This window comes from Drosophila willistoni (genome assembly GCF_018902025.1).
Source record: "Drosophila willistoni isolate 14030-0811.24 chromosome 2R unlocalized genomic scaffold, UCI_dwil_1.1 Seg167, whole genome shotgun sequence".
NCBI lineage: Eukaryota > Metazoa > Arthropoda > Insecta > Diptera > Drosophilidae > Drosophila > Drosophila willistoni.
This window is the reverse complement of record NW_025814050.1, coordinates 10,454,947-10,480,009: the sequence shown is the minus strand read 5'-3', so window position 1 is coordinate 10,480,009 and position 25,063 is coordinate 10,454,947. Positions and strand designations below refer to the sequence as shown.

Here is a 25,063-nt window from a genome sequence, read left to right as displayed (position 1 = left end):
ATTGTTAAAATGCCTCGCACTAAGATTGTGAAACGTAATCGAAAGTGGGTCAAAGAAGATGATTTCCAAGAGCTGTTCCGTTTGGCCCACTTAAAAGTGGAGTCATCATTAGCCATGTTTAATGCATTGGAGAGGCAATACAATAATCTGATGGACAGGCAAATTAAATTTATTTTATTACATTATTCTAAAAATTTGTTATCAACCAAAATGTCATATATTTTGAATCAAGAAGTGAAGGGTAAGTGAGTCGCGGAAAATCTGAAGTATTTCAAAAATGTTGATCCATTAATCTCCTTTGCAGATCACCCAACTTCCAGGCCATTGACACGGAGTCAGGCAATTATCCAAAAATGGGTATCCATTGCACAGCCCATGCCAAAAAGTCCTGTGAAATCACTCGATATGGAAACCGTGGAGAAGCTGCCCGAAACAAAATCACAAACACCTTTTGCATTGATGCGCTGGCCCAAGGCAAATGAAGCAGCAATTTCCCTTAAAGGCAGTCCATTGGCCATTCAAACATTGCCCAACACATCCATTAATATTCATATACCCACCAAAAGGGGAGTAATCAAAATGAAACCCCGTAAAATGGATGAGGTGAACAGCGAAGTGATGGAGCAGCTCAATGGTCAAGCCCTGAGTGAGATCAAAATGCTTATGGGAAATCTTAATGAAATTGTCAAAGTTTGGTCAAACAGATGAGAAACGGAATGGAGATTAATTACGCTTATTTCGTTAATATTTTATTTAGTCTTTTTCATTTTCTCATTTTCAATGTGTTTTTTCATTTTGCCATTCAAACTTCTGCTTGTTTCGTGTGTAAGAGTGTGTGTGTGTGTGTGTATCTGGTTTGTGTTATTTTGTATAATTAATTAATAAATTTAATTATCATTTTATATATATATATATGTATATATATCGATTTTTGAGTACAAACATAGCGTACAGAATTTTGTTTTGTATATTTTTTTTCGTTTTTAATTGTTTAAACATTTTGCTATTGTGTTTTCTGTGTGAGTTGCAATTTCATTTTGTTTCTTTACTTTTTGTTTTTATTTGTTAAATTAATTGTTTAATGTAAATTCAAGTGAAAGTGCGTTTGTTTATGTGAGTGTGTTATGTATTTTTGTTATTTTTCTCTTTTCTCGAATTTTGTAAATTCAGAAAAAAATGTTTTATATTCTTATTTGTTTGTATTAGTTTTTACATTTACACATCATATACAATTGTTTGGTTTAAAAATTATTCTCAAAGTTCAATTTGTGTGTGTGTGTTTGTGTGAGGGAGAGTGTGTGTGTGTTTATATATTGTATATATATATATAATAGTGACATAAAAATACAAATATGTATATATATAGTATATATATACATATATAGAAAAAAGGTACATATATAGAGACTTAAAATATGCTTGATTTAGATTTACTTCTCAAGTTTTATATGAGACAGAGAATGAGAGAGAGAGAGATAGAGACATACATACTTATGTATATATAACATATAAAGACAAATCGACAAATTGTTACATGTAGCAGCAACAGTGACAGTGACAGTGAACGAACAGTGACAGTGAGACAACACAAACATAACATTTAGTATTCTTTGGAGTTTCTCTTTTAAATTTTATTTTTTTTTTGTAACATTTATTTTTGTTAATTTTTGTTTTTGTATCAATGATATTTGCTTTATAAATAAAACGAATTCGGGTTCTATTTTATGATCGTTGAAAAGTCAAATTCACGATCATTGAAAAATAACCCAAATTTGAAAATAACAGATAGTATATGCTACAAATTAACATTCGACTTAGGTAAACTTAAATACTTAATTTAATAAATAAATGTATGTGTATTTGCATATGTGAGAATTTGAACTGAAGTTAAGTTGTTAATATTTTGTTTTCGTTTTCATTATTTTATCATCATCTTATGCAAAACTGCCTAACCTATTCAAATGTATCAGTTTACTTTAAACGTTCCCTGAACGCATCTAACTAACCCTATACCTATACCAATATCTTATCGCATTGAAACGATATTAACCAATCAACTCCATTTTCACTTCTTCGACTGCTAATTGCAAAAAATGTTAATTCTTTCTGGTAATTCTTTACTTTTTTTTGTTTTTTGTTTTAATATTTTGTCTTTATGCCTATTTCGTCGTACGCTTTGTATTCGGTCTTTCATCAAATTTTAACACAGCCAATCAATCGATCCTTCAAACTAACTTTCTTTTTCATTCCATTCAGAACTGAAAATTCAAAAAAATAAAGAGAATAAAAATGTTACCAACACTCCGGGATAAATGTTTAACACCAATTCATGTCACTCAAAGCTAATCTGATTCTACTTTAATTTTGTTGTCTTATCTAATCATGGATCTATTTTGGGCCTTGAATTCCATTCCATTTTCTATCGATAAGCTTTGCTATCTTGACTATTTAGTAGTCTAAGTTTGAAATATGCTATGACTCTTTTAATGTGAAACGCACTCTTATTATTAAGCTGTTTTTTATATATTGAAATTCTAGACCACATGCAGTAGTAATTCTGAAACCATTTTAGAACTGCTTGGTTCAACAAGGCTTTAGATAGTCGAAAAATTATGAAAAGTGTTTCAAAAAGTTAATTTTCAGAATGGTATTTTTCACGCCAGATGACATAATTTGTTTTTATGTGTATCTAAGGTTAAAAAGTAGGGTAACTAAGCCCCTTAAAGTATGCATTAGCCTGAAACGTATTCATTGTTTTCTACATCCCTTCAAACTCCAATTGTTTAACACCCATTTGAATTTTATTTTGAAATAAAAAATGATAATATCAATTAATATTAATTTTTTTAAAATTTGTAAATCACTTGTTCACTTAATTATTAATCTTTTAACGCTCTTGTTACTATCAAATTAAGTACCTTTCTGTCTTAATACTTTCATAATGTACTTTATTTATTCAAAACAAGAATGACGTTGAAAATGTCGTTGAATCTGACATCAAAGACAATGAGCAATGCCTTTGCAGCTAAATTTGTTCAAAAGGGACTTGCGATAGGTAGAAACTAGACTTAGACAGCTTTTTTTATAGCCTTTTTTGCTTTGCACTGTTTTCCAATATACAATTTTTTGGTTTAATTTACTCGATATTGTTGGGAATACGATTTTGTCCAAGGTGTTGATCGAGAAACATAACTTATGAGTTTAAAAACAAATATTTTTCAATGCGATTTGGTTTTTATTCACATGACATGTAAAAATTTCTTTCTGTGTCAAAAAATACAAGACAAAATACATTTGTATTGCTTTTTGCATAATTTAGGGGGCATGGTTCGACCATTTCTTAGAGAGCTTCACTTTCTTCTTTCTTTTCAATCACAAATGGCATAAAGTAAAATATTCTGTGGGAAAATCAATTTATCAATAAATTAGAAAAGAACTTTCAGTTGAGTGCATAAAAAGTGATGCTAGACGTCTATCCCGGATTGTATTTTCAAGTTGCAATTTCTATTGTATTTCATTTTGAATGTGTGTAAGTGTGTTAATGTAGCTGTGTGTGTGTGTGTGTTTAACAGTTTCTATTTCGTACAAAATTGTGCTATTTTATTAATTATATATATTATCTTTTGTCATTGCTATAACTATTTTTTTTTTTTTTTGTTTTTTTGTAGGCTGCAGTTTTTAGAATTTGTTATAATTTTTTCCTCTTTTATTTTGTTTATTCTTTGTATTTAAATGCTAGTTAATATATTTGTTCTTTGTGGTTTTTTGTATTTGTTTCTTATATTTTTTTTGGGCACTACTCATTACGATTCAGGGCTTTCATTTATATTGTTAGTAAATAGTATTTGTATGTATGTGTGTGTGTGTGTGTGTGTTCGTTTGTGTGTGAGTGTTAATATATTAATTGTTTAAATTTTTTTATTAATTTTAACAAACTTTTAGGCTTTATGCACGGGTACAGGGCGTTGCATTTTTGTGTTTTGTTACGGTTTTTTTTCATTTGTTTTTATTTTGGTACAAATTTATGGTACTAGGTTTCAATTAAAGAATAAATATAAGTAAATTATTTATGTACAAATGAAATTGAGAAAGAAAAAGCTAATTAAAATTGGTTGTTGTTTGTTTTTCTTTTGTTTTATGTACAATTAAGCTTAACTTATAGATGATATATGTAACTCTATAAGAAATGTGCCTGAAACTTATTTGATATTTGTATGTTTAATTAATTAAGAAACTTATCTTATGAAAATATATATAAATGAAAGAATTCAAAATAATGCTTAAGAAAAAGAGAGCGAGAGAAGAAGGACATTTGTTTTTTGTCCTTTTTCTTCTATCTCCGTATAATTCGTAGCTAGCTGTTATAAATATTCTTAACTTATTTGTTTTTGTAATTTTATAATGTTAATTAATGCTAATATTTTTCTTGTTTTTCTTTTTATTTTTTTTTGTATTTGATTTTTTGTAAATATATATAGAATTTGTTTTGTTTTCTTTTTGTTTTGTTAGGCTTATAAATTAATTAATTTTTTCATTAAATGCTTAAATTCATTAATGCACTTTATATATGTACTTTTTGTGTTGCTGTGTGTGTGAAATTTTTGCTATAATCTTAATTATTATATAAATATATATATATTTATGTATGCATGTATGTATATACTTAAATATATTTATATATATATATATATAGATATAATGCTAAATGCAGTATACTTGTGTATATTCATTTATCTTGTTCTTGTTGAGGTTTTGTTAGTATTCGTATCCAATAAAAAAACAAAAACAAAACCATAAGCACAAACTATTAAAAAAACTAATTTAGACACAAATGTATGTCCATGTATTTGTAAGTTTTACATTAATTTTAATTTAATTTCATTAAATGTTAGCCTCTTAAAAAAAAACTGCGTGAGAATATGGCAATTTTAGCTAGGCAGCATCTGTCATCAATTAATGAGAAAATTGTGTAACTTTTTATACCTTTGCATTTTGAGTACATTTAACCACTGTGCAATAAGAGCACTTGTACCACTGTATAAGCTTTCTGATATTTATACAATCTTATCATCATAAATCGATATTAGAAATCAGAAAACTATTTATTATTGTTAATTTTAAAATATTAAATGTTCTCTGACAGAGGCGGATTTAGGGAAGGAACTGCACAGTGACGGACTAAGCTAGCGCGGGGCTTGATGTAATCGAAATATAAGTTCAATGGGTTTTAATGCAAATTACAAAATCACCAATCTAAGATAAAAGTTTACGTGAAAATTGGAAAAACATCTATATTTCTGTGATATGTTTTAAACCTATATTTTTGATCTGCTGTTTTTCAGACTATATTTGGGTTAATTTCCAACCGATTGTACAAATTCTCATTTCAATTAAATACGAATTTATTATGTTTTTAGACGGCTTTGATATTTAAAACACAAAATCAACAACCGTTTCTTTTATAAATTTTATACGAGAATTTTTTAAATAATCAAAGATTTAACTCAATTCATCGGAATACTTTGCTGTTAGTTGAAAATTTTTGTCTCACTTGAGAAGATAACTCCATAAATGGTGTGCCTAACAATCTCATTTAAACTTGAATTTAAAAGCATTAAAAAGGTATATTACTTTCAAAAATTGGTTAATTGATCAAACAAAAGTTACATTTTCGCATAGTTATAGAGTTTTCATACAATTTTATCAATTTACCTATTTTGAGCCGATTGTATTTTGGTAAAAGAATGAACAATGAACATTTTAATGTTCAAAACTCAAAAAAAAAAAATCTCTAACAAAGACGACTATATATAATCCGATTCATGATTGAATAATATCTACAATCTGTATATAAAGAGTCATAAATTTCTTTAGTTTAGTAAAGAGATATCAATAATATTTAGAATTGAATCGAATAGAAAGTTAAGTGATGTGATATACAAGTTAAGTCTGTCCAAATTCCGATCCAATCCAACATTTTATACAATTTCTGATCATACAAGCATATTTTTCGAATTGCCTTTCTAATGATTTCACTTTCTGATCATAATTGACGCCATGGCGGATGAAAAATATATGCTTATCAAGATTCCCTTTGATGAGTTCGATATGATCTCATCTATTCATCAACTTCGATTCTTTTTAGAGTTTTATTTTGAATCATGCACGATAATAGTCGATATAAGTTAGATTTTGATCACATAGTAGAATCATTTTCGTATCTTCTTTTAATGAAATATGAAATATTAGTAGAAATTACTGGTTGATCAACAGAAAGTACTCAAATTAAGCTCATTAAACTGATTTGTTAAAACAATCTACCAATTGCTGGATGATTTGTTCTACAAGCTCTTTGGTAATATAAATTTTTTTAAAAGTTATATGATCTCAAGTAGAAAAGTGAAATAATGTGACAAATACGTTTAATTTAAATAGATTAGAAAATTGGAAACTTAGAAATCTTCTATAAAGTTTGATTAATCAGACAAGTCTTTATCTATTAGATATGCCCTTTATATCCATCATTCTTGAAATGTTGAAACCTGATGATGACAAACTAAACAACTGCTTATACATATGTAAGTCTGCATATCAAATACAAAAGTTTACATCGTACTATATAATTGGAAAATCTGCAAAGGTATAGAAAATTCGGAATACCGAAATTACTTATCGGTTTTGTTGTTCATTTTCGATTTGTGTTGTTTGCCATTATTTACAGATTTCTAATTCATACATTTAATATTTATTATTTAGTGCCTATTATACGTTTTAGTTTGAACTTAACGAGAGGTATTTTTATATTCCCAAGTATTAATATCGCCATCTTTTAAATATATATGTATTCATTGAATCAATCGTTGTTGTTGTTGAATTTAAATTCTCTCAGCATTCTAATTTGTTAAATAAACCAAAACTACAAAATCAAAGAAATTAAAGATGAAACAAAAAGAAACTCATTTCCGTTTTTTGTAATTTATATATTTGTATTGTAAAATTTTTATTTAGCTTTCGGTTTTTTGTGTGTCGTTTTTTGTTTGTTTTGTTTTTTTTTTTTTTTGCAATTTAAACAGTAATTTAATAAAAATTATGAACTAAAATTTATGTCATATTTGTATAGCATTGTTTAATAATTATAATAATAATAATAATAATAATAATAATAATAATGATAATAATAATATTTATAACGATCGAACCCAAAAACTTATAGACAAATAAATTGATAAGAATCAATAAAAAATTACACAATAGAAAACGTTGATAAGTTTCTCGCAGAAATTGTGATACAATTAAAATCAATATATAATATATATATATATATAATTATGGTAGATAATATAAAAAATGGTTTAAATGTTAAAAATTAGTTTAAACAAAACCTGTAAAAATAGCCTTCACATGAATTGCAACGCCAGTTTCCATTTTTCTTCTTTTTCTTTTTAAATATATATATATATAATTTCTCTCTTTAGCATTTTGCGCGCTTTTCTTTTTACGTTTTAGAAAATTGATGGATTAATTTAAGTTAATTGCTAAACAAATTAAACATAGGCGAATATGTGAATAAGAAGAGAAAAAAGACCCTAATATATATTTATATAAAGTTTATATATGTACAAATTAGACGAGGAAAATAGATCCAATACGCAAAGGGGAGGGAGGAAGGAAGGTAGGAATAAAAAAGAGACAAGGACTTTATAGAATTATTTAATTTAATCAGAAAGAACAAAAGTTTTTTGTGAGAGTTTTGTTTTTTTTTGTTTAGGAGCAACAAATTAGCAACACATTTAGTTAATATAAAATTTAACAAATTATCACACTGAAAAAAATTCAACACTAATTTTAAATACATACATATTTAATTGTTTATTATGTGTGTATTGGTATTTTCTTTTAGTTTTCGCTTCGTTCAAATTTTATTTTCTTTTTTTTCTTTTGCCAGTTGAATTTAAAGTCTAGCCAACTGCTGCCATTACCACATGCCACGCCTTCCTTTTTTATATTATTTAATATATTTATTGTTGTTGTTTGTGTTGCTTTTGTGAAATACAACAACAAATTTTGAAAAGCTCTGCCAGCTTAAATATGGTTTATGCTTTTCTCCCCTTTCTGTATAACTTAAATCTATTTGCTTTTCCTTTTTTCCTTTAATGGATTTTTATAATTAAAAAGTAATAAATATTTTTTTATTTGTTTTGTATAATTGTTAGCATGTTTTTGTTTTTGAAAATATTTAACTATATGTGTGTGTCTGGTAATTCTTTTATATAATTGTTCTCCTTTTTTTGAGGGGGGTTTCCCTTCTCTTTTTGTTTTGTTGGTTTTTTTTCCTTTTTTTTAATAATGTCTGTTTTACAATTAATATTTGCTAGTTTTATTATTAATATATATATATATATATATTTGTATGTATATTTAATTTTTTTAAATAGTGCTGCTATTTAATATTAAATTAATTTTACATTATACACGTTTCGCAGGAGCCTCCTGCTCCCTTTCGTCTCCTGCCAATCCCCTTCGTCCCGAACTTGTTGTTGTTGTCTGGGACACTTGTTGAAAATAGAATATTTATTTTTTGTAGATCCATAAATGCGTTTAGCAAGCAAAGTTAAATTGTTTGCCATTAGTTAGCAGTTTTGTTGTTCTTCTTCGTGATTTCAATCCTGATGCATTCCAATCAATTGGACACCTTAGGGTCACCTAGTAGCGCTGCTTGTAAAGAAATCCGCTGTGAAAAATAAGGAGAGAGATATTAATGAATGAACTCAATTTTAGGCCTCATAAAAGTTAAGACTAACTCGCATTTGATATCTCTTAGAATTTTAAATACACAAATTCAACAACAATGTTTTCTGTTTCGAATTGTTTTCTAAACTTGTCTACATTTCACAATTGTCCTATTTATGTTCCTATAGCTTATCATAGTCCTTGTTTTTTGGCCGTTAAATCGACTAGAGACATGGAATTATTTCTGACATTTAACAGACAGTTTAAACTTATGGGCCATATTAACTTCCAGTTTGCTATGGACAATAACAACTTGTATAAATCAAAATATGTTTAAAGCTTTTAAATGCTTCACTTAGCCATTCATTTAGAACGCTTTTATCAAATATATTTGTAGAATATCGTTTTAATTTTAATCCGAAATGTTTCCATTGCAAGTTTTTATTCGTTTAAACATTGTTCCGTTCTTAAAAATCTTCGAAATGAATGTCTACATATATTGAAAGCTTACAGTACATTCGAAAGGAGGAAAGAGCAGTTGGTTCTAAAAATATTTCTATGATTTAAATTCCCTTTGAAACCGAGCAATCTCCATTAAAAGTTGGTTAACAACATGCCTAATTATTTGAAAATATCGGAAAATATTATGGAATTTTAGTTTTTTCAAGTTTTTTTTTTTATTGATTATGTGCCTCGAAATGCGTCTATATAATAATATTTTAAACAGAAATACATTTTACGCTAAAAACCGTTTTATAAAATGTATTTAACAAAGTGAAAAACTGTAACTAATTATATCTCGGGGTAAAAAAGTATTTCCAACTAAAATGTAGGATTTTAAAAACAGTTTAAGTAAAAATCTATGCAATCTATCCATACTTTGAATGTCAACCACAGATAGATAACATTGTGTGTTTTTAAAGTAACGATAATGATAAGTCTAAACGTCAAGCGTGGGGTAAACAAAACAAAATTATATTTTTTAAGAAGATTACATGGAAGAGTTGTTTACTAGAAGCTACTAGAATTAGTTTTACATTGATTTTTTAACTGTTTACATTATTCATAGATATTTCTTTTAGATCAATACATAAGTCATTTATTTAGGATTATTTAAAGCAAGAAAGGTGAAGGTTCTAGAGTTTTGTTTGAAAACAAAAGATCTGACCGTAAATGGGGAGATCAATAATCAAAAACCTTGACTCTAAAAGGAAAAGAAGATGTGAAGTGAAAATTTGTGCTAAAAGTGAATTTAGAATCAGACGAGAAATCAGTTTGAGGCAGATAAATGACTAAATTTCATTTCACTGAGTTAAAATAAAGTGATTCAATAGAATAGTTTTAAGAAGCTCCCATTCAGTTGAAACCTATCCAAAGGGCCTATAAAGATCGTCGCTTACTCCCTTGTAAGAAGACAGACATAACAAGAAACTTATTTCTTTTACTTTGAATTTTTACTTACGCGTCTCGAAGCTGAAACCCAACGTTGGATCTGGTGGCGTATTGAGCATTGCATTATTGCCATTGCCGCTTCCCGTGGGCGTGGCATTGCCCATGATATTTGTACTATTTCCGCTGCCGCCGCCACCGCCTCCAATCATTGGTCCTTGTTGCAATGGACTTTGCGGCGTCTGTCCACGTTGAACCACACCGCCACCGCCGATGACACCCACCGCACCGCCAGGGCCACCAGTAGCCGCTGCCGCAGCCTGCTGAGCACGCACACTGACCACAGCTCTCAGTTCCTGTTTGACAAACTCCGAATTGGCATTGCCACCCCCAGCGCCGCCACCTCCTCCTCCTGGTCCGCCACCATTGCCAGCTGAAAGAGAAGATTTATTTAAGGCATGTTTAGTCATAAATTCCACAGAGATCGAATCTAGGATCTAAAGAGAGAGAGAGAGACAGAGATATATAGAGAGAGAGACATTTAGCCCACAACATAAAAACAATAATTAGTCACAAATAGTTTGTTTAGATTTTCGCTTCTGACTTTTCACTCAAAATGTCGACAACATAAGACATTAAAACAAAAACATTTAATAAGAATAATAATATTAAGAATTATAGTAAAACAGACAACAGATACACAACATAGAAACATAAAAAAAAAAAACACAAATCGAAATTAATATTCTTTATTATCTTAGAAATACACAACAAAAAACAATAATGTCCTGTGGGGTAAGTAAATGGGGTTCAGTAAGGTAGGGGTCAGGGGATAGCCCGGGGATTTACTGTCTACATATACTTAACTATTTTTAACTATTTTTTAGTTTATTTTTTATTTTAACAAGTTGGCCAAGTCGACTTATGAAACTCGTAACAAGGCTAAATTAATGTTTATATTTATTTCTTATCTCATCTTTATACGATGAAAAGTTTTCAATTTGAATTTTATAAATTATATATTTAATTTGAAGAATTTATTTTCTATTCCTTTCAAATTTCAGAAATTTTCGATGAAATTTAAAGTTGTTTTTAATTATTCATGAATAAATTGCAGAAAACTTTTAATCATTTCAGTTTATTAAAACTCATTTTATGTTTTCTACTTTTTTTGGCTATCCAAAAATTCTTTAGGATATTATTTTTACACGTTTTGATTTGTTTTGAATCCAAATTAACTAGCTAAAACATTTATTTGAAGTTTTATTTAATAGAAATATTCTCAATAGTCATAATGATAAAAATAAATACTTTTACCAATAATATATTCGAAACAAAGTTGTTATTTTCAAATTGTGATTTAGTGAAATTTTTATTTGCCGACTTGAGTTCAAGTATGTTTTGGATAATGGCAAATATAACTAAACAACACACTTACACTTTCACGAAGTTTGTTTAAATGAAATCTTAAAAGTTTTTAACTGTCATCGTCATGTTTGACTTAATAAATCTTTGGCCAACTTGCCCAATTCAATTTATTATTAATAAACAATCGCAGCTTATAGTTACCCGTTTTTAGATATAAATAGTATGTAAGTCTCCCTTGCTAATTTAGTTAATGGGATTTTCTTTTATGATATTGCTTAATTTTATACAATTGGCTTTAGTAGATGGTTTTGGTTTTGATTTGCGGGAAATGGAAGTGCAGAGCCTAAAAACTAAGCCAAGTTATTACATATATACATTTATACCTATATATATTGTATGTGTGTGTGTGGGTGTGTGAGTCTGTGTAGTTCTTGTTGTGTGTGTGTGTGTGTGGTTCTTATCTGGGGATCAGGTCAGGGTTATATACAATGATTATACAGTAGTTATACACGCAAAATGTTTTTGACTGGGTTAGGAATAAAAAATGTTTCTGATGTATATACAGAATGTGTCCCAAATGTATAATACAGTTATCTATACATATATATATATACACACATTTATGTAGATATGGATATGGAGAAGAAGTGTGTGAGTGTGTGTGACAGTGAGAGAGAGGGAGAGAGCACACGGGCTTACCACTCTGGGCTCGACCATAGAAATTATTCGCCTGAAGCTGTTGTTGCCCATAATCAGCCAGGGCTGCAGCATAGTTATTGCTGTTGTTGTTGTTGTTGCCGCCGCCACCACCACCACCGAGTCCAATGATGCCATTGCCTCCAGCACTGCCCAAGCTGCCAATTCCCATCATGGCTGGATGTGGATGTGGATGCGGGGACATGCTTAGGCCATTCATTAGCTGCTGATGTTGTTGTTGATGTTGGTGTTGTTGTTGTTGTTGCTGATTGCTGGCGGCGGTGGCGGCATTATCAGTATGGTTGCTGTTGCTATTGTTGTTGCTGCTGTTGTTGTTGTTGCCGGTATTCGTGCCAGGAGATGCACCAAAGCGTGGCGAGCCTGTTTCGGTTAAGCGTTTTTTTTTTTTTGTTTTTTTGGTTTTGGCTTTTGGTTATCGCTAATCATAATTAAGGTATTTTGTGTGTGTATGTGTGTGTTTGTATGTCTTTCTGTATGTATGTGTGTGTGTGCGAAGCTGTCTAAGTGTGTTTTTTGTGTATTTAATGTTTAGTATATGGGCAGTGTGGGGAGCTATCTGTCCTATCTAATAATTTATTGGTAAACATTTTTTTCGTTTTTTATTTAATTTTTCTAAAAAACTAGTTCCGAAAGTTGTCCTAGCTTTTTATTAGTTTTTTGATTGAAATAAACCCTTTTTTTATTCACTTTAAATGGTAATTAATTGCAACTAGTTGAACTAGTTTTCACTTTAAGATGACAATTAAATCTACATAATTTTGACATATTCACAAATGATGTGAAATCGACTTCTATACCAGTGACTCATTTTCTAATCCCTCAACTTTGACAGATTCCCGATCCCGATCCCGATCATGGTTGCGCACACTCACCTGGTAAATGTTGGGTTGCCTGCGGCACACTGCCCTGTCTGGGCAATCTCTGTAGATTCTGTTGCTGGAATACATTGACATTGCCACCGTAGGGCGATTGAGGTCCACCACTGAATCCAACATTTGGTCCACTTGTGCCATCCGGAGTGGTAGCACCACCGCCTGCCTGTGACTGGAACGAGTTCTGTCGCTGCAAGCCTGCTGGATTGCCGCCAACTGCTCCGGGCGAGTTTAAGCCACGTCGTTGTTGATTCTGTTGATATTGACGTGGATTATAAGGACTCACGCCCTGAAAACACAAAAGCAATTGGCATTACATTCGAGTTATATATATACTTTATTGGAGCTTACCTGGAGTTGGGCTATCAACATGGGATTATGCTGTTGCAGGGTGCGTCCAGAATTGCCGCCTGGCAATGGACCACCTGGTCCAGGTCCTCCACCACCGCCACCGCCAGCGCCACTGCCGCTGCCAGTCCATTGCTGTGGACTATTCTGCATGCCCGGCGATTGTAGACCGGAATTGGAACCAAATGGCGTATTGCATCGGCCCCCATCACCCACTTGCTGCTGCTGTTGCTGTTGATAGGCCAACTGTTGCTGTTGGACATTATTTTGTTGCTGGCTCAACTGTTGCTGTTGCTGCGGTGATAGACGTTGGCCTGTCTGCGGGAACTGTGGATAGCCTGCAAAAAGGAAATAGAGTTCAGGAGGTTAAGACTTTCTTAGTTATCGAAATTTGTGATGTTCTCTCACCTTGATTGGGCTGCGGACTGTAGGGAGCACTGCGTCCAGGACTCAATTGCTGTTGCATCAGAGTCTGAGCAAAGTTCGGACTCAGTTGGGCATCTGAGGACAAATTAGTGCGAGAGAGTGAGACATTGGGTGCCACAGTGGCATTTAGCAGAGAGCTAATATTATTAATTCCTGCATTGATGCCAGCTGTCGAAAAAGAAACGAAAAAGAATTAGTTTTCAATTTCAGATGAATGAATTGGATTGGATTGGATTATCGATTGATTATCTCATGGCCCATACTCACTGGCATTCTCGGGCACAAGCATCTGTTGCTTCTGTTGCTGTTGCAGAAGGCGCTCTTTTTGCTGGGCAGCAGCCAGTTGCTGTTGCTGTCGCAAATTGCGCAATTGCTGCTGGGCGGGCAAGACCACGCCACCGCTTGGCGTGGCCACAGCATTCATGGGTCCCCGGCCTCGAACTGGATACATGGGAGGTGGACGTTGGAAACCTTGATTGCGCATAGCCTCTAGGCGTTGCTGCTGTTGCATTTGCTGTTGCTGCTGCTGCTGAAGGCTTAACATGCCTGCATGATAGGCTGGAGGTTGTTGGAGATGCTGCTGCTGTTGTTGTTGCTGTTGTCGCTGTTGAAGTTGCAATTGTTGTTGGGCCATTAATTGATGATGTTGTTGTTGATGTTGCTGCTGGTGTTGCTGATGCTGTTGATGTTGCTGCTGATGTTGCTGCTGGTGTTGCTGCTGCTGCTGTTGTTGGGCCATCAGCATTTGCTGTCCAATATCATTGGTAAATCCGGCAACCGATTCCACATCTAGCATAAGGGATTTCTGTATATCGCTAATGGCAGAGGCTTCTGATGGAGCATTCGTTACAATTGGTGTATCATCGGGATAGTATTCCATTACACTATCGAGCAGCTTGGAGAGCTCTGTGTCGCCATCGATCATGAGGCCAGCTGCCGCAACAGCCGCTGCTGCAGCCGATGAAGTGGAGGCCACTGTGGTAATTGAGGTAGTTGCTGTAGTGGCCAATTGCTGTTGGAAGGCCAACTGTTGTTGTTGTTGCTGCTGTTGTTGTTGCTGCTGTTGCTGCTGCTGCTGTTGTTGGCTGAGGTAGACATCGTTTGGCTGCTGCTGGGAAGTATTGCTGGCGGCGGCAGCGGCTGCTGCTGCTGCGGCTGCTGCCTGCTGTTGTTGTTGCTGCTGCTGTTTACGCTGACGATTGGCTGCTGCCTTGGGTCCGGTACTGCCAGCACTTATGAGGTTACCCGGTCCAGCCAGAGAACTACTTACGTTGTTCACCGTCGAACTTGTAATATCTGGCAACGTTTTCACCTGCAACGGTTGCTCTGGATTTGGGGCTTTTGGTATCTTTGGCGGATTTTGCAATAGCTTGGCCAGCATCTTATTCTGGACACATAGTTTGCTTGGCTTATCCTCGGATCGCTTGGCAGAAATATCATCATCCGGCTCATTGAGTGAACGTTTGCGACTCATTTGTGGATCGGGTTGGATTTTCAGCATTGCCTTGAGATCTTCGTTACTCATATTGGCATTGGCTCCTGCACGCATCATGGAACCATGTGAGCCGCCATCGTCCTTTTGCAATTGACGCATCAGTTCACTTTGCCGGCTATTATTGAGACCTACTCCCGGATGGCCAGAGCCAATGCCGCCAACTCCACCGCCACTGATACCGCTGCCATCGTCGTCTTCGCTTTTTTCATTGAGAAGCTGTGCCGAATAGAAAGAAGAACTATTAGTTTCAAAATTCTTTCCTTCTCTATTACTTTTCACGTGTACCTTGAGCAACATGGGATTCTGTGAGTTGCCTGCCTTTTGCAATAGGCCGGCATTTCGTGCCATTGCAGACGTTGGTCCAAACATGCTCATTGCTGTTGCCGTTTGGGCAGACATTTTTATGCTGCCGCCAATAAGTTTCTCATCCTCGCTGCTCTCCTGCTTAAAGTACTAAAGGGAGGGGGGGAGGAAGTATAATTATTAGCAGTGGAAATGAAAGTTTTTCTTCTTTGCTTACCTTTTCTTCATCGCCTAGACCACTGCCTCCGACGCCAGCACCCAAAGCACTGGCTAGACTCTGTGATTTGGTTAACAGATGACGCAATCTCTCGGAAGATTCTTGTTGTTGTGGTGGTGTTTGTTGTTGTTGCTGTTGCTGTTGTTGGGTTAATAGTAAACCACCCACACCATTGGGTAAACCACCACCGGCAGGAATCATGCTGCCACTATTATTATTGTTGCTAGAGTGATCCTTCTCTTGCTTGGGCTCATTTGCCTCATATGAGGGAAAATTGAAACCATAACTGCCTCCAGCACTGGCATTCGATTGCGGCGATGGTAGACTTGTGGCCGAATGTGAGGACAGCTGATAGGGCGTGGCCGGAGCCGGGCTAAAACCATGCCCCGAGGGCGGACGTGGCGTACTAACCGGCGTGGCCACTGAGGCTCTTGAATTTGGACGAGAATCGATCCAGCTACCAACGATGCTGGGATCCATGTCAAATGAGGAATGTGCTACATCAAATTCTAAAGTATCATTGCCATAGAAGCTATGCTCCCCGGGTGCCGGTGAGGCAGTGAACGCATTCACCAATGTTGCGGCCGATGAGCTGGCCGTCGAGGATGTGGACCGTTGCTGTTGTTGTTGCTGTTGCTGCTGTTGTGATTGCGATTGCATACCCGAGCCATTTACAATGGCACTGGTCATCAATGGTCCGCCCACATTGGTGGTTTGTGTGTTGTTGTTGCTGCTGCTGCTGCTGCTGTTATTGTTGCCATTGCCACCGCCAACAAGGCCACCCAAAAGATGTGTGGGCAAGTGGGCAGCTATCGATGATGCTGATGATGAGGAACTGCCATGCAATGTCTCCATAGTTAGTGTATTGACCAGAGTATTAGCCAATGAGGCACTTGGCGATATGGCACACAGCTGGCTAAGACTCAAGCTATTGGATCCACTTCCAGGTCCACCATTCGCTCCAGATCCCGTATTGTTGCTATTCATATCGTTCTCCGAATTGAGCAATGTCTGCACAGACATTATGAAATCACTTTCGCCCGGTGTATGATTGACAAACAATCTCGAATTGGCCTTCACATGCACATAGACATCGGGGGCACCTAAACGCAAGCGAAATGGACGCGACACCACATTGGAAATGTGTGAATGGGGCACACTGGAACCGCCACCGCCACCAGCAGCAGCACTGCCCGGTGAATGGACAGCGGCTGAATCTTGTATGTCACGTAAATGTGATTTCAGCATGGACAGATCATGCGGATGACATAGATCCTGCCAGAGGCGACCCACCCAAGACTGCAGATGTTGTTTGAACGGTTCACGTAACGCTGTTGGATCCACAATGAGTATTTTGCCATCAATGTCCAGCTTGAAGGTCATCTGTTCGATTGGCTGCTGTTTGACGTGCTGCTGTATATTCATATCCAGCGGTGATTCATCCTCGGGCCGTGTGATTAGACATAACACAGAGCTGCTGGCATCGGCATCGTCTAAATAGAAAGAGAGAACATTTTAGAGAACATTTTTCACTTTCTCTTGATTACGATTTCAACTTACCTTTGACTGGAGCCGCTATCAATACAACTTCCTCATATTTATCCTGCTGACCAGGTTGCCTCAATGGTTTCTGTTGCTCTCCCATGCCAATGCCATCACCACAATTTGATAATGTCTGGGTGGCAGTTCGCGTATCCTTGACTAGCATGCGTACTTTGGTCGAAATGCTGCGTTTCGATTTGCCAGCATTTCCCCCGCCAGTTGAGCTGGAATTCGAGCCCTGCGATTGTTGTGATGCATTGCCATTATTTAGCTCATCGAGATCACCCCAACCAGCGGGACCACCCAAACCGCCGACACTGCCAATGCCACCAATACCACCGCCACCACTAGAACCTCCTCCACCACCTCCACCACCACCACCGCCACTGTTGCTGCTATACATATTACTTATAATAGGCTCCAGTTTGGCGTGATCCCCCTGATACAGGTACATGCAGAGTGGCTGATGGTATAGCTCTTGTTTCTCATAGCCGATCAATTCGCGTATATTCTGCGTACAGGACTCAATGATGCCGTTTGCGTTCACCTGCAACAGGACCCAACCCACCGAGCTAATGTAATGTTCAACTGCCTCAAAGTATGCCGAAATTTCCGGCACTTGACCAATTAACAGAGATGGCTCTGGCAATGGTGGCTCTGTGGATGAGACTTCACCCTGTTGCACCGGATGGATGGAGCAATTGTCTGTGGCGCAGCGTGTGCAGCGTGTTGAGGTTGCTTGTGGTTTGCTGTTGTTGTTATTATTATTTGTATTATTATTATTATTATTATTGTTGTTATTATTATTATTATTATTACTGCTGCTGTGGTTATTATTGGTCGTTATCGTAGAGTTGTTATTATTCGTCGAGGTTGAGGATATATCACGGCTTTGGCCTTTGTCACAAATATCACGATACTGAAAAAAATAGACAAAAGAATAGATCAAATTAGATAAGAAGTTTTTTCAGTGCTGTTCTTTTTTATATTATGAAGTTAAAAAGGTTTAAAAAAGTTGTATAAAGTACCAAGTAAAAGACTTCAGAGTGCATTTCTGACATAAAGATAACGATTTCGACACATGATCGATAGATAAGAAAAGTATTTCATAATTATCAGAAATTACAAGCAGCTAAACTGGGGATTTTAATTGATCTTTAGCTTTAAGAGAAAGTTGGTAAAGAGTTGGATAAAGATCTTTTTGTTAGAGAGTTGGATTAAGATCCTTTTAGATAGATCAATCAATCTCTAGTGTAAAAAGCTGATCACTCTTTATGAATTGAAAACTTATTACCACAAATAAAAAACTAAACAATGACAAAAATGCATTCTCTAAAGGAATCATACAGGTTGTTTATATATTTAAGGATACTTCATTTTAGGCTGTCCCTATTTAATTGAATGGCAGTGTATATATCCAACGTGAGAAGTGCAGATTATTAAATATTTTATATATTTCTATAAGCTGCTCACGTCTTTCTTTAAATGGCTTGACTAAATCAATTCTCTTGAAAATAAGTGCCATTATATTTTCTCTCATACACAATAAAAATGCTCCTAAGGTTGTTCTATCTATTTTACAGATCTTACAGCCTAAAAATCGATTTAATACCATTTGAAAATAATTATATTTTATTTGTTAAGTCTATATATGAGTTTATCATCATTAAAAATCAGTTACCTTATGAGCTTCTATTACACTTTTAATACTCAACTCTGCAATTTCTAAATTTAGCTTGTTAACCATACTAATTGTAAACTAAACTTTGTAACAATATCAAGTAATCAAAATACAAAAAACTTCATACATAAATAAAATATAATTAAAGAAAACTATATATATTTCACGTCTGTTCTCGCTTTTGATTACGAAAAAAGTTGTCTGAATAGGATTTGATGTCCGAAATTTTTAAATTAAAATTTGACCACCATTACCTTTTGTACTCTTTGTTACTATACAAAAACCCGTTTTAATTTAAAAAAAACCACTTGGAAATTAAAAGGATTCGGAAAGGAGTATGCTTAAAAGTTTCCCAGTAAATTGAATTCCAAACTTGCCCTACAAAGTAGGCAACGAAAATTCATTCGAATGACGTAGAAAAAAAAACTATCCCATGGTTTGTTGTTATTGTAAGAGATGTTTTATTGCCGCATTCACATGTTTAAAGCCAATGAGTGAATTGTTATAAAGCAAATTATATGACAATATTTTTACGTCTCTTCCAACAATTTTTATTCATATCGTGAGCACTTTATCTCACACATTTCGTATTCGGTGCGTAGGGAGGAGGGGCGGGGGTGGATATAGAAGAGAACTGGTGCAACAGTTTGTCATTGCGGAAGTAATTGAACGTCTTGCCTTTGTGAATGCATAATAACAGCAACAACAACAACAACAATAAACGTCATTTTAGCTTAACACAGAGAATCGGCACACTTTGTAGTAGTAAAAATAAGTATGAAAATGAGCGAAAAAAACACACACACACAATTTCACTGGACATTTCATATCATTGTTTGCACAATGGAAGTGCAATAAACCGATGAGAAAAAAACAACAAAAAAACAAAACCAAAAAAACAATTTTTAAACATTTTAATATGCGTGTTCATGTGTGTGTGTGTGTGTTATTTTTGCGCGCGCGTTTGGGTCTGTTTTTTTTTTTTGTTTTGTTTTTGGCTTGAGTCATTGACATACTCCACACACATTAACACACATAAATGCAAAAGACTCTCACACACACACAGATGTTTATTTTTTAAGTATTTCAACAAAAAGGCTTTTCTTTGCCTTTTCCGTTTGATGAATTTTCACTTCTCAATTTGATGTTACACGAAAATCAAGGTCAATCAACTTTAGCCTATTCATTTTGATGGAGAAGTGTCAATGGCATTTCTATAACAAAAATTTTCACCACGTTCGTTCACCATTTCTTTCACTTTCCGTACGATCTTATCGGTCAAGAAAAGTTCGTGGTGGATCCTAGAAGTTTCGTTCACATATTTATGACTCAATTGGCGATTATTTGACTCACTTTTGGTTTTTTTTTTATTTTTGGAGAAATCACAGTGCAAAAAGACGGCAAAAGCGTTCGCACAGTCACAAAGTTGCCGAAATACTAAACACACATTTTTTGAATGCAATTGCCAAAAAAAAAACAACAACACAATACAAATAAAAAAAAAACATAATAAAAACAATAACAACAATGACAAGCTCCCTCTCTCTCTCTCTCTCTCTCTTTGTCTGTCTCCCACTCTCTCACAAATCGGTCTCTGTCTCAATTCAGAAGCTTTACTCTCTCGAACTTACTACCGATTCTTTCTCACTTTTGTTTACCCGGCAGTCTGAGAGTTTTGTGCTTTTTTTTTATTATTATATTTCTCTTTAGCCTTGTGCTCTTCTTTTTCTACCCCAGGTTGAAAGTTAGGGTGTATTAGTTAGGGTAGATTCTGTGATCTTCTGCAGTTTACCAATTAGAAGGTGGATTTTCTTATATATATATATATACCTATTCTTTTTCTAAAAGAAGAACAAAAAGACTTTACACAAAATTCAGTTTTTTTATACCCCCCAAAAGTGAATTCTTTAAAAGGTCGAGCAATTTCGATAAATCTTCATACGATAATCTGGATTTTATGATCATAACCTAAACCTGAACAATTTTCTAGATCTCGTCTTTGTTAGAAGGATAATTGATTCTTCATATTTCTCCTTTATGTTTTCTACAGAAATCATTCTTTTCTGAAGTGTTTTTTTTTTTCTTTTTTAAACATTCATTCTAAAATGGAATGAGCAAGAGTTCCCAAATTACGAGGACCATTAAATTTCGATGTCAGGATGTTTGAAGACAAGGATAAGTTTGTGATAAAGAGTAAAATAATTAATTTGCCACTCTACGATATATGTATGAAAATATACTCTTGATTCTCGATGGTCTTCTAAAAGATAAACACATAAAATTTTCAGGATGGATATGTTGATATAAATCTTGTTTCATAAAAAGTAAATATATATTTAGAAGCTCATGATTCTCGAAGCTAATCCATCTGTTTACAATAATATTTAAAATACTATATTTATGATATCTAATAATAAAGTTATAGATGCCGTTCAATTCTCAAGTTATATTCATATTTTAGCCTGATTGTGTTCACACATAGAAAGTAGTGCTTTTTATAGAGTAATTTATAGCCGGTTTTTCGTTTTGATTTGAAGAAGTTTTGTTTTTATTTTATTTGGCATTGTTTTTGTATTTTGTTATCACACTTTGTGCACCTTCAAAGAAGTAAAGTAAAAACAGAAAGAAAGAAAAAAAATAAAGCCCAAATATAATCACAACAAAATGAAATTGAATTGTGAAACGTCATCGGCGAAAAGCATTTTAGTTCGTTGATCTGAGCCTAAGAGACTGGCAGAGTGAAATGTTGAGACAGAGAGAAAGAGAGCTTTTACTGGGTTTGTGTGTGTGTGTGTGTTTCTGTTTGTGTGACCAGGAAAAGTTGCTCCCGGAGCAAAAACATTTTTGGTGTATTTCGGGGTGAAGGCACTCCGAAAAAAATATCAGTCAAATGATAAAATAAACACAAACGGCGCGTGCATGAGGCGAAATGTCTAAAACGTGTCTGATGGGCTTTTTTTCTGTCCGTGTCCCTATCTCTCCTTACCGCCCGCCCCCCAGTCTCTCTTTTTGAGATAGAGTTCTACATTGCATTGAGTGAACTCCTTTATTTCTTTTCTTTCTTTTTTTTTTGGCGGGCTTCTTTCAAAATTGATCACATCAGGTAAAGGACGCTCGGCAGAGCAGATGCTACAGATGCGCAGAGAACTAAATCAAAGCGAAAAAAGGGGTTTGTCAATGCATTGCCGAAATGAAGGGCAATCAAATCACCTGGGCAATGGAACAATGCGCATTTTTCTCGAGAATTGCTAATAAAGACCTTTTCGAAATGTGATATAGGCAACTTAGTTATGAAACAGAAAAGCAATTGAAATGTATAAATTGGAGCAGACGATCTTATTTGCCGAACTTGATATAAATTGATAATGATTTTGGACAAACATTTTGGTAAACAAGTTTTTTTTAATATTAAATGTTCTTGCTTTTTTATTTACCTATACAATTATATAACGTGTTTCACTACAGAAATGATCATTTTTACCTAAAAAAAAACTAAACTTATTTTTGTAAGAGTTCTGATTTTCGTTTAAGGATATTTAAATTTACAACAATTTCACTTCATAATAAATTAAATAATATTCGATTTTGTTAATCCCTAAATCATCCAGTCCTTCTCCCATCTCTCTTACAATAATACGTGGCGGATTCGCCCCATAAAGTATGCAATAAGCAGTCCAAGAATCCGATATTTGAAGCATTTAAAGAAATCTTGGAATAAATTCTTTGAAGCAAACATTGTTTATAGAGACTTTTTAAATAACAAGGTGTAAGAAAAGTTATGAATTTGTTGATAACAATGATTACTTTTCCAGAAAATTGCATATTTTAGGGGGCAAAGTTGCTCAATTTACTAATTTACTAGGATAAATTTACTCTCTTCTTTTGTGTTGATCCCAAAAAAATCAAAAGATGAAGTGAATTAAGTGTATTTATAAAATTTTCATACGAAAAAAGGAAAACGAAAACGATTATTGTAAAGAAGTAATGAAAATTAGATAGATCAAACATATAATTGTGTACCTGAATGTATCTAAATTTCAGAAAATTAATTCAAGCAACTATTGTATAAATTCGTTCATTAAATTCCCACATTTCTGGCATCAGCAAATAAAATTTTCTATAGACTAAAGCCCCCTGTTAGTTTATTTGACCACCGACTGGCTTATAGTGAAACGTTTCCTATGGACAACAACTAAACAAATTGAGTTAACTAAATAAATTGAAATTTGATTAATATTGCAAATGAGTTTGACCATTGGCAAGTGAACCCCATGATGGCCTTTGGCGGCTCTTGGGGATTTGCCACCAATCAGTTGTGTCGCATTTAATTGAATTTATTTTGGGGTATTTTGTGGACTTGGATGCGATGGATGTATTTAATTGCAATTTGGTTAGCCCTTTTGTTTAGTTTTCGCTTAACTGAATTGTAAAATAAAATTATGTATTATATATATTCGTTCTCTCACTCTTTCTTTCTTCTCTCTCTCTCTTTGAATGTGTTGGCGGCAGCCGCATTTTATTTAAAAACCCTTTTGTTTTTGAAGTTCGGCAAAGCGTGGCGCTTGGCTTCAAAAATAATTTGCATAATAAAGTGCTTAGGCTACCTGAAACCAATAAAAGAAATAAAAAAAAAAAACAAAGACAAAAAAAGAGAGAGAGAGAGGGAGAAAAAAAACACAAAATACCATAAAACAACATAAAAACCCGTGTGTTGGCGGCGGTGCCATTGAAACATAAATAAATTTATGTAAATTAAATAAAAATATTAATTAAATTTTAGCCAGACAGATGAAAGTCAATCAATTTGAATCGCCGACTTTATGATACCCTACAACAATTGGCTTATTGATTAAACTCTGTAGGATCAATCCTTTGTAGATTATATTGCTGGTTGATGTCTGACATGTTGCCAACTCGATATGTTGCTATTCATGTTGCTAGTTTTAAAATGTTGCTAACTATCTGTTTATCAATTCGCAATAAAGTTGCTTTCATTCTGAGTCTATGAAACTTCAATCGTTCGTTTTAACTTATTGTTTAATCAACCATGTCAAGAGAATATTATCTGCCTATAAATTAATTTGAAATTGTCTAACTTTAAGAGACAGTCTCATAATTTTGTATACCCTAATGCCCATCCATGGCTACTGGGTATTAAAAGTAAAATTACGTCAGTCTTTACTCTTCTCCGTTTTTTTTTTTGAGCTTTTTTAATTGCTTTTTAATTGAGACTGCGAAAAATAGAAAACTGCATGAAAATTACATGGGGGAATTTTGGTGTGCGCGGTGTTTTTTTTTCGGTTGCTGTAATTGATCATCATCGTTAATAATTCCAGGCAGGAACGACGATTCCCATGGTATTTAGATACCAGCTTTAGTTGTCTTTTTGATTAGTTTTCGCTTCTCGTCTTTTCCGTCAATGTCTGTTCTCTACACTTACCGTTCGAACCACTTGATTTAATATTGCAGCCTTATCCGGTTTGGTTGAGGTCATATCTCCACGCTTATTAAGCTGTAAGAACTCGGAGAGTTGCTCAATATAATTGTTTTCCATTTCCCGACGTCGTTTCTCATTGTTGCATTTATTGATTTGTGATTGGGGCTACAAATAGAATATAAATTGGGAGAAAAATATAAGAAAGCTTGACCCAACAAAGTTTCTTAAAAATAAACAAAGTCACTTGTGAAATTGATTATTAAATTATTGTATATTTAACTTGGAGTTTTTAGTTAAATTTTCAAATTTTGCCAATTTCTAAATGAATTGAAGAAGTTATAAATCAGTTTTTAAAATGGCCTCAAAAGCTTTGAAATTAAAAAAAAATGATTTATTTTGAACCAATTTTTTTAAATAAATAATTATGAAAATTTAAAAACTTTAGTTCTCAAGATTTTAATAGATTGAAAAAAATTATTCTTACTGGAAATATTCATTTGAACATAAATAAAGTAACAAATTTTCAAATCAAATTTAA

The 25,063-nt window shown here is 33.9% G+C and overlaps 2 protein-coding genes across 3 annotated transcripts in view; one reads left to right on the top strand and one right to left on the bottom strand.

Moving 5' to 3' along the window:
* The first annotated feature begins 9 nt into the window (after positions 1-9).
* On the top strand, positions 10-774 carry LOC111518635. The gene is made up of 2 exons (XM_023176005.2): positions 10-241; positions 305-774. Exons 1-2 carry the CDS (start codon positions 10-12, stop codon positions 706-708), a joined length of 636 nt encoding a protein of 211 aa, XP_023031773.2. The 3' UTR covers positions 709-774.
* A 7,643-nt stretch (positions 775-8,417) lies between these two features.
* The window catches only part of LOC6641848, a 124,206-nt gene continuing 107,560 nt past the window's right edge, over positions 8,418-25,063 (bottom strand). Inside the window, exons 5-15 of one of the 2 annotated variants that reach the window (XM_023176028.2) lie at positions 24,529-24,690; positions 17,426-18,326; positions 15,866-17,358; positions 15,631-15,798; positions 14,118-15,561; positions 13,833-14,018; positions 13,428-13,762; positions 13,077-13,365; positions 12,187-12,564; positions 10,193-10,552; positions 8,418-8,731 (exon numbers count right to left, since the gene is read on the bottom strand). In XM_023176028.2, coding sequence (XP_023031796.1) covers positions 8,700-8,731; positions 10,193-10,552; positions 12,187-12,564; positions 13,077-13,365; positions 13,428-13,762; positions 13,833-14,018; positions 14,118-15,561; positions 15,631-15,798; positions 15,866-17,358; positions 17,426-18,326; positions 24,529-24,690 — 5,748 coding nt within the window. In that variant the 3' untranslated portion in view covers positions 8,418-8,699. The remainder of the gene's footprint in view (positions 8,732-10,192; positions 10,553-12,186; positions 12,565-13,076; positions 13,366-13,427; positions 13,763-13,832; positions 14,019-14,117; positions 15,562-15,630; positions 15,799-15,865; positions 17,359-17,425; positions 18,327-24,528; positions 24,691-25,063) is intronic. The other variant, XM_023176029.2, reaches the window with a different exon arrangement.